The following is a 14,488-nucleotide window of genomic DNA, read 5'->3' as shown; positions in this document are numbered from 1 at the left end:
TTATTTCCACAATTGGCTTTAATTTAAAAATATCATGCAATCTAAGATATTTTGGTCTTTTTGACGTTGAAATACAGTGTTTGTATTTTCGTTACATTTATGCCTTTTTTGGTATGTCTTTATTGACTTCAGTCAGGTGTATCGACATTTCGTTCTGTGTACATTGTTACAAAGAATGACAATACAAAGGAAATTATTATTATTATTATTAGTTCTTGGAGCCCGACTTAGTGTGTGATATGTGACCACTAGATGGCACCATTGTCTAATGCGAACGGAAACAGTGCCACAGCAAGACACCAGTCTTATAGACATAGGTGGGACGATTAGGTGGGATTCCACAATGTATACAAATGTCTTAACCTTGGATTTTATTTTAATAAAAATAAACATTGGTATGATAGTGTATGTATTTTTGCCAAGTTATTCCAATCAATGTATGTTTCGTTTACCAAATAAAAGTTATTTTAACCACTCAGCGGCACTAAATATTACACACTGTCCTTTTAAAGTCAAGTCATGTTTATTTGTACAGCTCTTAATCACAAAAATTGAACCAGCTGTGATATAAATATTTATATCTATTTTCTATTTTTTAAAGGTGTGATATGTAGTGCCTCCTAGTGGTATAAAAAAACTCACATGCAGTAAAAAAAATGATTTAAATACTAGGCACAAATAAATGAACTCTCATACAAATGTAATAAAAAAAAAAAAAACAATCAATTTGTATTTCTTTCACATAGTAGGATCCCTACCTAATCGTCGCTGCTATGTTTGACTGGGATATTCCAACTTCGCTGTGTTCTGTGTCAATGTTTTTTTGTTCGTATTATACAACAGTGACACCTAGTGGTCAGATATTATTCTATCCTTATTGGATTGTAGTGGCTTTACATGAGTAAACAAACATTATTGTTTTTTCTGTGGTGTCAAATGGCGCCTTTTTTGTTTTCTTAATATTATTTCACTAAGGAAAAGGCCCGTGACCCACTCAAAATGTGTCTTGCCCGACTAAGCCAGTTGAGAAATCAAATCAATATTATATTTTGTTTCGGATGAAGGTTTTTTTTTTACCACTTGGAGGCGCTAAATAATTCACACTGTCCCATTTAATTAATGCACTTTTTTGTCAACTGGTTTACCAAAATATATTTCGCTCAGTTATGGCTGCTTGTTGGTAATATGGAAAATTCTATAATATCAATATTTTTCCCCCAAATATGATATTACATGGAGAATAGGGAAAAGTCACATGTATTCTTTGTTTATAATTTCTGTTAGACTAAACATATTTTCTTCTATTCACCTTGCAGTTGAAATAAGCTGAATTGAACAACCTAAAGTATTCCAGTAAACTGCAAATACAAAAATACCGATTAGTATTCAAAACTTTAAAAAGTAATCACATTTACAGTGAGAAAATAATGGGTATTTTTTCACCATCAGCGTGATGTAGCATTCGTGTAGTAAATAAAATACTAAAAAGTATATTGGGATATTGAAGCCTTTAAATCACAAATGAGAACTTAAAGACAGATCGATACCTGTACAGTCTAAAATTCCTCGCACCGCGGGAATTACATCGAAATGTGACAGTGACAGTAATTTATTTTCTTACTTTCCATTGCTTAACATAACCATCAACAATAAATCTACAATTTCGATTTTAATCATAATTATGGCTCTTTATGCTGTTGCCATTCCAGATAACGGGAAATATTTTTTTCTGCTTTCTAATTCCCTTCTAAACATATAGACTACAAAGGTCATCTTTTTTTTAGTAACCTACTCGTTTCCCTCCATTTTTGGATTTCCAAATGGTTCAGTCCGATATGATTGTTTTTTTAATGCAACGTGTTAATTAAGGAATGTAAATCCAAATATAGATGTGAAACAGTCATTAGCACGTATAGCAAATGATATCATTCGGACAGCTAGTAGTGCAACTGAACAATGTTGACATTTAAAGTCTTCCTGCTTAGTTTGTCGCGATATCGTTATTTTTTCCATTTTCAAATGAAATGTGCAAAATTAATGCAGCTCCTGCAAATAATGCATTTTTACAGCAAACAAACTTCCCTTACTGTTCATATAGTTAACACCGTGGCTCATTTATTTTTCTATCTAACACATTTGTGTACATCAATGTTCTCCTACGTAGTAACAAATACTGTAAATCTTTGTAATCTTGAGGGACTAATGGTTGTAAATACATGTGTCCAAGTCCCGTTTCTTATGTCTCTTTCGGTCCAAATCCTCTCGCTTTTCTGTTGAAGTCCTTGCAATCGTTCTCCTGAGTTTTTTGTTTCAGCAGCCCCCTTCCAAACACTGCTGCAATTTTCGTAAGTGGTTTCTCTGCTGCGCCTTTTAACTTTCTTGCATCAAAACGAGGACTGTACAGCAAAACTGGTAGATGATTGACGAAAGCGGGAACATCCCCCTGCTTGTCTTGGGTGGTCTTTTTGTTTTTGGAATCTTTTTTGGTGGAGTTAATGTGTTGCATGATCCGTTCCTTGGTGGAGAACATCTGAAACAGAAGAGCATCCCACATGTTCAAAGCCCAGGGACTCTTATCCTTTTGTACCACTCCTTGACTGTCCGATAGGTCTGCTGACAACTTCTGCTTTTGTCTGCTGTCTGTGTTTTTCTGATCTTGAGGTTTTGCAAGTGGCTTTGGAAAGGCCGGTTCCTCCGTTTCAACTACCATGTGTTTCTTGAGCCGTGTCCAACCACTGGGTTTAGCCTTAAAGCCTTTTGAATTCTTGGCTTCCCTTAACTCAGTGGGTGGGGGAGATTTTCCTGGTCCAAATGTCTTTTTCTTAGAAGTTGAAGATACAGTTGATGTCACCGACTTTATGGAGGGTTTGACTACCGGTTTCTCCACAATGCCAGTGATTAGCTGAGATGGCGGTGACGTTCCTTTGCCTGGGGATGGAGGTGAGACTGATACTGAGGCCTGAGGCAAAGAGGCAGGAGTGGGAGAATCAAACACATGAGGAATACTCTCAACTGGCTCATCTGGCAAATTCTGGTCTTTAAGGGTATAATGGCTTTTCTGGCCTCGATGGGGAAAGTTCAAACTAGAGGGGTTTTTTTCTACAGTGACAGAAAAAGGGCTTATTTCAACCTGCTTGGAGGGATATGAGTTAAGAACTCCAATCAAAGGATGACGAGGAGGGCTGCTTTTGGCGTCTGAATTTAACTCGACATTTGTGTTGATGGGTTTTGATGAGAACTCTGGTTTAACAAAGATCTGAGCCGTGCTAGAAATTGTGTTTAAAGAAATGTTCTCGTTTTTCGCGAAGGAGGGTGTGGTCGAATTGTTCACTGAAGGACAAAATTGGTGGGAAAATGAATTAATTGATTGTGTTGGCGTATTGCGCAAACTAGTCTGTGGGAAGACCAAAGATTGTGTTCGCATCATTAGGCTTGGTGAGGTAGAAACAGAAGGCAGGGTTTTGGTTACTGAGTGAGCATTAGCAGGTGGCATATTTGCTGCATTATGTGTGATGTTTCTAATAATATTATGAATGCCAGTTTTGACAACTGCACTTTTGTCTTTGCTAAATTGTTTTATTTTTTCCCTTCTCGTCTGAAGAATTGATGTATTTAAAGAATCATAAATATTTTCATCCATAAACTCTGAGTTTGGACTTTGTTCTGCATTATTATTGTTTATTGCAGTAACATAATCACCTAAATTTACAACACTCTTTACAGGACTGTGAGTTATAGTCTCTTCATTTGTTGCAGACCGAGGTCTGTTTTTAATATTTTCAACTATCCTGTGGCCAGCTGGCTCTGAAGTCGTAACTGGTGTTCTTGGCTGAGGACTTTCTAGGTTCCTGCGTCTCATTGTAGGGCTTGAGGGCACATGCTGTATGATGTGTTGTGCCGTGCATGACGGTTTACCACTTACAATTGTGTCTGAGAAAATCATTCGTGTGGAAGGGAGATTTCCACCAATGTATGATTGGGTTAACTTCATATTTAGAGCTCCTACATCATTTAGGTTTTTCTGAATATCACCTAATTCCGTGTTTGCATGTGTTCGTTCAAACATTGTGTCGGATTGATTACTGATATGCTCAGACCTATTCAGTTGTGTTTCCGTATATGATATATTACCTGCAGTTTTTGTATCTATATACTCAGATATGGAGGGAGGAGACATTTGTGGTAATTTTTCAGCCACAAAGCAGAGGCCATTTTTTGATGGAGGAGAGACATTAAAAATGCCTGCTGGAGTTTTCATATTTGCTCTGCTCAATTGTATAGTATTTTTAGTAATGCAATTTTGAGTTGCTATAAGTGCTGCTGGCCCATCTTTCAAGGACTTGCTGATATTAGCAACGGAGCTTTGCTTTGGGTTAACTTTATATTGCAGTCTGGGCTCTGCAACCCTATTCTCACTAGTTTTGTGAAGCATTACAGATTCTATATTTGGTTGGTCCAAAGGGAATGCGTTATGGGATTCCTCTGTAATAATTGGCATGTTGGGGCGCATTGGCTTATTGCTTGACAAAGTATTTACAGGGCTACTGCATGTTTTCAAAGCATAGCTGTCTCCAAGGAAACACATTTTGTGGCCAGCAATCTTGCTGAATCTGTGTTTGTGTGTGTTACATGCAGACACTGTTACAGGCTCATGTTGAAGCATTGATTCTGTTGTAGCTGCACTTGGGTTTTTAATTTCAGTTTTAAATGGGTAGCCTCTGTTGACCATTCCCGGAATTTCATTACTTATGGCTGACAGTAGAATATTATCAGTTTTATTATTGTGTAGAATGAGATCAGTACTTTTGTTCATGTTTTGTTTAGGCTGCTTTCTTTTGTCCGGTGAAGCTAGACTCTCCACTTTGATAAAAGGCTTTATGTTTGATAATATATGTTTCGTTGATATTGAGCCTGAACCACCTACATTGTTGCTAAAGTGCTTGTTTGAATTAGTTTCATTTGATTTGTCAAATGTATTGTTTGAGTCGCAAATGGTGCATTTTTGGTAATTTTCTACATATTTCTTAGAATCTATAACTTTTAAATTTAACTGTGTTTCTGGTACTAAATCTTGCTCCACAAGCTTCGGGACTTCATCATGCAAATTAATGCTATTGTGTTGACATGAGGTCAAATTAAAATCAGCCTCTACAGGAAACATCTCTTTGTATACCTCACCTGCTTTAGGAATTGGCATTGAAACATCTGAGTACGGAGTCTTTCGTGTAGATAAATCAAGTGTGGACTGACATTTATGTTTCTGTACCAAGCCAAGGGAAATTTCAGGTTGGACCTTTTCCAAACGAGATTCTTCACATGAAGGGTTTTCCACACTATAACTTTTGTCATATACATCTTTATTATTTATATCAGTCCATTCTGTTTGCTGTTTTGTAGACTGCGATGATGTAAGTGGTGGCATAGTATTTGCAAATTCACCTGGTAACAGTGATTTTGTTTGATGGTACTTTGAGGTAGATGCTTGACCATCCTGTGTTTTGGTGAAATAATTCAGTTCAATTTTCTGCGTGACAAGACTTTGATATGACGTTTGAGTTCGAATCCCACCATGGGCTGCATATTGAAGCGGAGTAAGTCCATAGTATGTAGACTGTGCTTTTGATCTAGAGGAGGCCAATGACATTTGACTCTCCAGTAGAGATGACAAAGACTTTTGTGCCTTAAGAAGTGAATGATGGTAGGCGGGCAACTGATGTTTTGAGTTTTTCGGTTCTTGTTGATGAAACAACTCTGTCTTGCTCTTTGGTGAAGTGCACAGAAATGATGGGACCTTTGGCAAATGAGCAGCATCTCTTTGGTCCCTATTTATATTCGGGCTGGATTCATTTGAAGTCAAAATCTCTTTCGAAACAGAAGTGTCAATGGGAAATGTAAAATTCAAAGTACTCCTGCAGGTATTTCGGATATCACTTATTTTATTATTGATATTTTTACTTTTATTATTGTCTTTTTTTGCATTAAGTTGGACTTCTTTATCTGCGCCACATGGTTTGCTCTGAAGACACTCGGTTGAGTATGCAAATCCATTTTGACACGATATTGGATGATTCATTTGAGAAATTTCACAAAAAGAATTAGAAACTCTTGAATGTGTACTAGATGCTTTTTGGGCATTTCCACATAAGATTGTGGGCATCGATGGTTTCAAATATTTTCCGTCTTCTATAGATTTTTTCGCCATGTACATCGACGGCTCTTCTTTGTTGGTCAGGTTTATTGCTGACTGGTGTTGGTTGGAAGGTGGCTGGGGGATGTCAACAAATGTGGCATTTGAAGTATAGACTGATTTTAGGGGCACATCACATTGAGTCTCCTGGGATAACTGCTTCAACAAGTTACCATTACTAAGAAGTCTGGGGGTCCAAGAAGTTGATGTATGAAATACAGAATATTTATTTGAAATAGGTTTCATTTCTACAGAAGGCATATTTGCATCTTTAGAATGGTTTAAGTCTGCTCCGTGGTCAAGGACGGGTGGAACTCCTGTGAGGTTATGATTCGACATTTGAGGATTGCAATCTGAGACAGTAACATGGGGGTCTTTTGTGACTAATGTTGGGGATTTTGACAAACCGGAATTGAAATCAGATTCATTTTCATTTGCAGGTTCATTAGTTGAATCTCCGGGTTGCAAAAAACTCGAAGATAATTCATCAAATAAGAATGCAGAGCATTCGTGGAGTGGTGCCACCTGATCTGCAGAAGTCTTAGTATGTTTTGTGTAGGTCTTGGGAAGTATTCCATTGCGTTCAACATGAGAAAACTCAGATGTCGGTTGATCAAAGGTGTCCTGTGTTAAAGTGGGCCAGGGGGATTCCACAGGTGACTTTGGTGGGCTTGATAAGTCACTTTCCTCAAGGTCTGTGCAGGCTTCATTGACTGGTGACAGACAAGACCGAAACGGTATCGGCGTCTGAGAGAGACTTCCCTTCCTTTTGACTCTCTTCTTTTTTATTTTCTGAAGTCTCACATCGTCTTTAGCAGGTTTTGGCAGTAAGGGTGGTGGAAATTGCCGGGTAAGACCAGAGTCCAACCCATTGCTTACTTCCTTCAGCATATGTAGTCCTGCAAAATAGAACCATATTAACCAGCAAGCCTTTTTTACGTCAATATTGTTACAAATTCAATACAATTCAAGTCTTGATGATATTTTTATGATATTTTTCTATCCAGACGAGCAGTAATATGTGTTTTGTGTTTTTCAGCCTGAAGAAAAGCAGAAGTCAGGCATGCCAACTGGATCCAGTAATATAATTCTGCTAAAAATGGAAATGTGATACATGAATCTATATATTTCAACGTTATCTACATACACTCGAAAGATTCTCCATCAAATTTTACCGTATTTTCATGACAATAAGGCGCCCCGCACACCAAGGCACAATCTGCATTTTGTGTGCCATTGTTGTATTTAGCACGCAAGTAAAACACACCTAATTATAGGGCACAGGCTTTATATGCAATCCGCACACCAATATCTCACCTTCCTTAGTGTCTTTTACTGTGCCGCCCTTATACCAACAACGTGCTAAAACACACAAGCATCCATATTTAAAAATTGAGAAGCATAGCAGAACTGTATCGATGACAAAGTAGTGACATTTTTAATCATCAACGGGCGTGGGGATATTAAATAACACTGATAAAATAAGCACAAAAATCGAGCCTGAGCGAAACATTTTTTACCAATTTTCTTTATTTAATCAATCCATCGCAGTCCTAATCCACTTTCTGAATTGAACAATTGCGCTAAAGCTACATCAAACGTCCTAGGTTCCCTGTATTCACTGTCAGAAACGTTCCATGTCCTTGGTAATGATCTCAGCCTTTGCGAAAGCCAGGACAACAATACGAGCAGACATGTTAGCCCCACCATGTAGATTCCATTCCAAATTGGAGCCTGACTCGCCCAGCGTTGTCTTCCACTCTTAGTAAAAATTTAATATTTATCAGTCATCAATCGCACCCACTCCACTAGAAGCCTTTCTTTAAACGGCCGGTTCACACGCATGTCCAGTGGTTGAAGTTCCTATGTTGGGCCTCCCAGAATGACAGCCGGCTCAGAGTTCATATGCTTTGCTTGTTTTTTTGTTTGGTTGCTTTTTGATATCGGCTGTAAAGCCGTGCACACTTGAAGTGCCATTAGCGAGATGACATTCGCGTGCTGTCCGGCACACACAAGACGACATTTTCAGAGACATGTTGATCATGACTTTGGAATCACGTGACCATTCAAGATGCCAACACAGGTTAAGCAGTATTTTTTAACAATCTTACAGTGTCATTGGAGGTTTTCTGTGAATATATACGTGAGAAGTAACAAAAGACAGCACCAGAACAAAAATCAAATCAACAGTGTAGAATTGTGCAAAACTCGACAGAATTGTGTGAAGCTTGACCTTGGGAGACGAAGAGGCACAATCTGATAACAAAGTGTGAGTATATTGTGACCAGTGTCCCCTCTAAGCTGCGCGCGTGCACAATTGCGCACTGCTCGCACATTCTCAGCGCACAAGAAAATCTAGCCAGCGCACAAAAATCAAGGCTCAAAATTACTAATTAAGAAGCAACTCAAGTCAAAGTTACAGTGCATGAAGGTAAAAATACACGGATTCCCCTGACGTTGTTTCCTAAATGCGGTATTTTGAAGTCGAGTCAAAGGAGAACGAAGTTGAGTAAAGTTAGTAGAGTTTGTCGGGGAAATGGCGTCTTCGGCTCGCCTCACTTAAAGGAACCGGCTCTTTCGGGTCCTAAACGGCTCTTCGGGTTGTTTTTGCTTCTTTAATCCCAACATGACCAAATATTATGTAAAATTATGCACAAAATGACTTAAAGCAAGGGGGAATAGACCAAAAAAGAGAAAAATACCAAAATGAAAAAGTAGTGAAAAGCTGAGAAAAAAAGAAACAAAGGAAGAGAAAAAAAAGGAAAACTTTAGAAAAAAAAAACTGAAAAAAAGAAAAGAAAGAAATGTAGGACAAAATAGAGAACAAAAAAAAAAAGTAACAGCTAGGAAAAAATAAACACAATGAGATTTTTGTACAGGAATTTAAAAAAAGTAGAAAAAAAGCACGGAAAAAAAGCAGAAAAAGTTTGCGTTGCATTCAAATAATTTCCAATTATATCAAGTAAATCTTGTTGCCAACATTGTACTTCTACTAAAAAATGTGATTAAGTACAGTTCTGTATCTTACAACCGACTAAATAAGCCCCCAAAAATGTTAATATTATGCGACAAAATATATCGGAAAATAAAAAGAAATGGATATCTTGTGAAATAATTTTAAGAACAAATGACGTTTGTAGGCCGTACAACCTTTGTAATAGTACATGAGTCAATTCATTCAAAAGAGAAAAATAATTTTGCATTGCCGGAAACTCAGCAAAATGTAACTTGATGTCAAGTTTTGGACATGTTTGATAATTAATTATCTTGCCACACTTGGGATTATGGTTGCTCACTGTTGTTTCAAGCGCTGCTCACCGACTTTGTGTGAACGCTCAGACCCGTGGAAAATTAGAGGGAACATTGATTGTGACATAAACTATACACCACTTTGATGTGTGAAATGTATACAGAACACTCTTGTACACATGGGCATGTTAATAGCACATACTCATAGTAACATTCCAATTCTCTACACATTATATGCAATGCTTACATGTCCCCTCAGTTTCCTGGTGTCTTTTGTTTCACAGTCTACAACACACACACAGAGTGCAGCGCATGATAGGGCGTGGCACTCAATTTTAATGCTTGACACTTGACTTTAATGTGCACCTTAGTCGTGAAAATACGGTAATCTCATCAGCCACCTGTAACCAGAACAAAACATTTTATTTGAGACGTATACTTCATTAAGACTGTACTTTAACTTGGAAACAAATAAAAGTATTTTTCTAACGCTGTGGTTTTTCTGATTTGTTTTATTTTATAAATCTCTATTTACGTACAGCAAGTCAAGTTCATGTTCTTTGGCTTCCTCTTGCCTGCTGTGACATTGTTTTAGCTGGCTTTAGATCTCTGAGCTAAATCTGTAGCTGAAATTAGAGTCTGAGCTCTCATCACCGACTCATTTACACATTTTGAAAGTCTTAATTGGGTCCTGAAGATGATGCCTTCCTCGCAAAGCCAATACTCTTAGAAATAGAAAGGCATGCAAAGCTGCTGCTTATGGTGAGGATGCATTGAACCGATGACAAGCTTCTTATGAAAATAGTCTCCCAAGAAGGCGGTCAAATTTGAGACAGACCTTGGCATGATATAAAAGTAAACGACACACGCAGAAGAGGGTAAAGAGAGGCACAGTTTAGGAGTGATAGTGACTGAGTGAGTGCTTCCGAAACAAAAATTTAAACTTAGGAATGCAAGTTGTTCATGGAAAACATAGCATCCATTAACGCCTTTGATTATTATGAATAGCTTTTATACACCGCATATCATTGAGGATACGTGGAATCCCCAAGTTTCAGTTTGAATAGTATGTATGGTTGCCACTAGAAAAGGTTTGCAGTCTAAATTTAGTCCGAGGGAAATAAGAGCAAACATTCTGACAGTGCACACCTGCTGCGTGACGTCTCACAGAAACAACATCAGTCAGTTGGAAATCAATATGAGGCACAAAATCTGCTCAAAGCTTTCATAAGCTTTGACTTGTCTCCTAAAGTTTACTTTATTTGCATTTACAACAGTTGTGTAAATCTGTCTCAAACTAAAATTACCAAACATTGGAATGCAAAAAGTATTTAAATCCATATTCAAATGTAAAAGTGAATACCGTTTATGTGGTCAAACCTAAGTACAAATTTGGATTGTCCAAGCGACTGCAATGACAAGGAGGCAAGGCTGACACATGAGATGTTCCTTTTTAAGGCTTTGCACTTGGGTGTCTTGGCTTACGTTGGAGCAGCTTAAAGGTGGAAAGCATAAGATCATCTCCGATAGAACTGTACCATTACATCAACAAATGATCTTTTAATAACAACATTGAGCAAAATGAAGTCATTAAATTTCTGTGGCTTTATGTAAATCTAAAGAAGTCATGTTGATACAACACCTGACCATTATGAATTGGGGACTGAAAGAGAAGTAATGTTCCGTACATCAATGTTAAAAAGTTAAAGTTCACCTGTTTTTTTTGTTGTGCATATTTTGGTAAGTAATCGATCAATATATTTCAATTTCAAAACAATGCAGAATATTGCAACTTCTTTGGAGGGGGGATCAATTGTAACCTATGTACCATGCATTTAAAGGCTTCCAATTAGCCACATGCTGCTAGCAAGTCCAAGATACGATACAAAGGAAGCATCTGGCCCCTGGCCAGACAAGGATACATGGAAATATCACCCGCTTGTCAATCAGGCAACAACGTCTGTCTGCTTTACCTTTGGTGAGTGGATGTTGGGACAAACTGCTCTCTGCTTGTTAATCCGGGCTCAGAGTACTACTAGGCCGTCTCATCCTTTCGAGAACTGGAGCCTTAAGGAGAGAGTCACGGTGGCGTGGGGACTCCAAAAATAAAACACTTGCCTCCAATACATGTTGCAGGGAAACATGTTTTTTTCCCTCCTGGTTTTCAGATATGATCAAGGTGCAGCCCCTACAGGCAGTCTATAACGAGCTCACTTGGAGGAAGGCAAAGTTTCTTCACAAACAATAACTGTGTGACTTAACATGTATGCTAATATTAGGAGTTTGTAGCAGGGCTCACCAACAAGGGGCCCAGAGGCACCGGATAGCTCCCAAGAAACACATAGATTGCCCTCAGACCAGTTTATATTGGCAGTGACATATTTACAGATAAAATATGTCACTGCCAATATTTAGTCATTATGTTAATATATATATATATATATATATATATATATATATATCCGTCCGTCCGTCCGTCTGTCTGTCCATCTTTCAACTGAAGCCTTGACAACCGAGTGCAGCCATGTCCAAAGTCCGGCCCACAGGCCAAATACGGTCCGTGATTAAATTTATACCGGCCAAAGGCGTCTGTCATAATGTTAATGATAAGTGGTCCTCCACTAATGTTGACCGCAGTATAAAATAAACCTTTAAAAAAATAATTTACCATCTCACCAGATGGTGGCAGTAGCCCTTTGGCCACTTTCCCCATTTCCAACTTGATGACTTTACATAAAAAAGGAGAGTTGATTGTGAGTGCTTCCCCTTCCAGGACAAGTGGAAATTAGAGGATCTTTTTCACCGAAATCCAAAACAACTGCGCGTCCAGAGTTTGAAACCGAAGCGCAAATGTTAATGTGCATTGGAACTCAAGTCAAAATGACTTAAAACGTCATGCGAAGCAAAACTTCACCAGTAGCTCTTCCTTCATTTTGCTCCTGTGTCCATCCATTATCTGCACTGCTTATCCTAAGGTCACTGGGTGCTGGAGCCCGTCCCAGCTATCCTTGGGCAGGGGATACCCTGAACCGGTTGCCAACCAGTCGCAGGGCACAAAGAGGCAGAGCACTGACTTCCTCATTCATACCTAGGGACAATTCAGACCGGCCAATTAACCTGACATGCATGTTTTGGGGATGTGAGAGGAAACCGAAGTGCCCGGAGGAAACCCACGCAAGCACGAGGAGACCATGCAAACTCCACACAAAAAGGTTCGCTCTAAATACCTCAGAACTGTGCCGCACACGCGCTAATCACTGCGCTGCCGTGCTGCCCATTTTGCTCCTGTGTGACTGTTGTTATTATTTCAGTAAGCACATGTTGGGGCACGGTCACTTGACCCCACTTCAGCGGTCAGGGATTTTTGGGTATTTTAGTTGTTCTGCTCAAATGTTCGGGGGGAGTTGAGATAGTGAATTTATATATCATTTTATTTCTTTCTTGGTTATTTGGTCCCCTAAATGAAAGTAAAGTAAATTGTGTGTATTGTTTTGTAGGTTTATAACATATCTGACTTTCTGAATGACTGATTGCTGTTGTTGGATCCAATTAAACCTACAGCAAGAGTTGTAAAACTGATTTTGCATCCTTGGCACCCCTTTTGGTAGGGAGACACAAAATAAACGAACATCGCAAATGAAAATGCTATGAAGGTGAACTACGAGGTTCCGAAACTAATTGCCAAGCACAGCAAACCTTTTTTGGAGGGTAAATTTATTAAAAGCTGTGTCATAAAAATGGTCGAGAAAGTTTTGGCCCTCGCACATTTTCAGCCTACGAAATCTGGCCCGCTTTCTGAAAAGTTTGTACACGCTTACCCTAGTGGGAAGTGGCAAGAGTCAAGAACACACTCAAACATTTAACCTTCTTCTCAGAAACAAACTTTTAATCTCACCTCTCTTTCACTCAATTATACAAAAAACTCACACCCCAAGTCCCAGGGTGGTCGAGGGCACCCCTCTTCCACCATCTCTGCGATTTTGACTCCTCCTGGTAGAGTGATACAGAGGAGGGAATTTGTATTGATTTTACAATATAACCTTACTTCTTTTGTTGGGATACACAATGAATAATGGGAAATCGTGAGAACAGCGGAAAAAGTCGTTAATGTCCCCCTCATGCTGCTCCTGGACATCTGCAACTCCTGCCTTATGCGCAAAGCCAACAGTAAGGCAGGTGGCCGCACGATATCGCAGCCTCTTCAACCTACTGCTGTCAGGGAAAAAACTGCAGTCTCTTTGAGCCAGAACCAGCATGCTCAAGGACAGCTTCTTCCATTATGCTGTCAGGACTCTCAACTCTCACCCTGACCTACCACCTACCATCTCTATGCCCTTTGTTAAATGAATGCAAAACAGTTCAATTTAGATTCCAGCAATATGTTGCACACTTATCAATTTAAACTTTTATATTTTTGTATTTTTATATGTATGCGTATTGGTTTGTATATGCATTCTTTCTATTCTGTTTTTTTATTAAAAAAGACAATAGAAAACTTGCCTCTATTTGTTCCTGCTGCTATTTATTATTTGTATTATTCCTTATTATTACATATTTGCACTCTGCAAGAGGAAGTCATTTTATCCGTGCTGTATCTTGTTCATAAAGCATATTTGACAATAAAGTTGAGTGGAAGTTGAGACATCAATTTTTCAAAATACAGTTGATTTCCTCATTAAGGGTTAAGCGGCTTGAGTAAAACTTCCCCAAAGGTGACGAGATAATCTTCAGTAGAATAGTGCTCCATTCAACTGTTTGTAATAGATTTTGAATGAGCTAATGGACTGCTTTTTTTAATAGAAGAATGATTGTAAAACAGGTCAGCCTTCGCACCAGTGAATTGCTACAGCTGTTGTCTGTTGGTTCATTTATACCTAGTATAGATTCTGTAATGAAACCTTCAAAAGAAACTGATAATCTATTTTCAGCCTTTATTTTGAAAACCTGCCTTCTGGTACCCGGAACCAACAAAATGCTGAGGTAAAAGATGTTTTTCTCTACAGTCTACTGATCAACACTTTTACATACATGATCAATCTGAATTAATCTTTT

At 38.5% G+C, this 14,488-nt stretch overlaps 2 protein-coding genes across 3 annotated transcripts in view; one reads left to right on the top strand and one right to left on the bottom strand.

Moving 5' to 3' along the window:
- LOC148367313 (uncharacterized) overlaps window positions 1–9,880 on the top strand; it is a 42,900-nt gene extending 33,020 nt beyond the window's left edge. The window contains exon 14 of the mRNA XM_088334174.1: window positions 7,227–9,880. Within this exon, the coding sequence (XP_088190300.1) occupies window positions 7,227–7,231 (5 nt within the window). The 3' untranslated portion in view covers window positions 7,232–9,880. The remainder of the gene's footprint in view (window positions 1–7,226) is intronic.
- Window positions 1,141–14,488, bottom strand: part of LOC148367311 (uncharacterized) — a 45,547-nt gene continuing 32,199 nt past the window's right edge. Inside the window, exons 1-3 of one of the 2 annotated variants that reach the window (XM_088334173.1) lie at window positions 11,410–11,618; window positions 5,179–7,086; window positions 1,141–2,928 (exon numbers count right to left, since the gene is read on the bottom strand). In XM_088334173.1, the coding sequence (XP_088190299.1) occupies window positions 2,237–2,928; window positions 5,179–7,078 (2,592 nt within the window). In that variant the 5' untranslated portion in view covers window positions 7,079–7,086; window positions 11,410–11,618 and the 3' untranslated portion in view covers window positions 1,141–2,236. Of the gene's footprint in view, window positions 2,929–5,178; window positions 7,087–11,409; window positions 11,619–14,488 lie in introns of those variants that run through there. The other variant, XM_088334172.1, reaches the window with a different exon arrangement.

The sequence above is a fragment of the Urocampus carinirostris genome, chromosome 4 (genome assembly GCF_059441175.1).
Source record: "Urocampus carinirostris isolate Australia breed hairy pipefish chromosome 4, RoL_Ucar_1.0, whole genome shotgun sequence".
In the NCBI taxonomy this organism is placed as follows: domain Eukaryota; kingdom Metazoa; phylum Chordata; class Actinopteri; order Syngnathiformes; family Syngnathidae; genus Urocampus; species Urocampus carinirostris.
The sequence above is the reverse complement of the archived record's forward strand: the minus strand, read 5'-3'. Positions and strand labels throughout refer to the sequence as shown.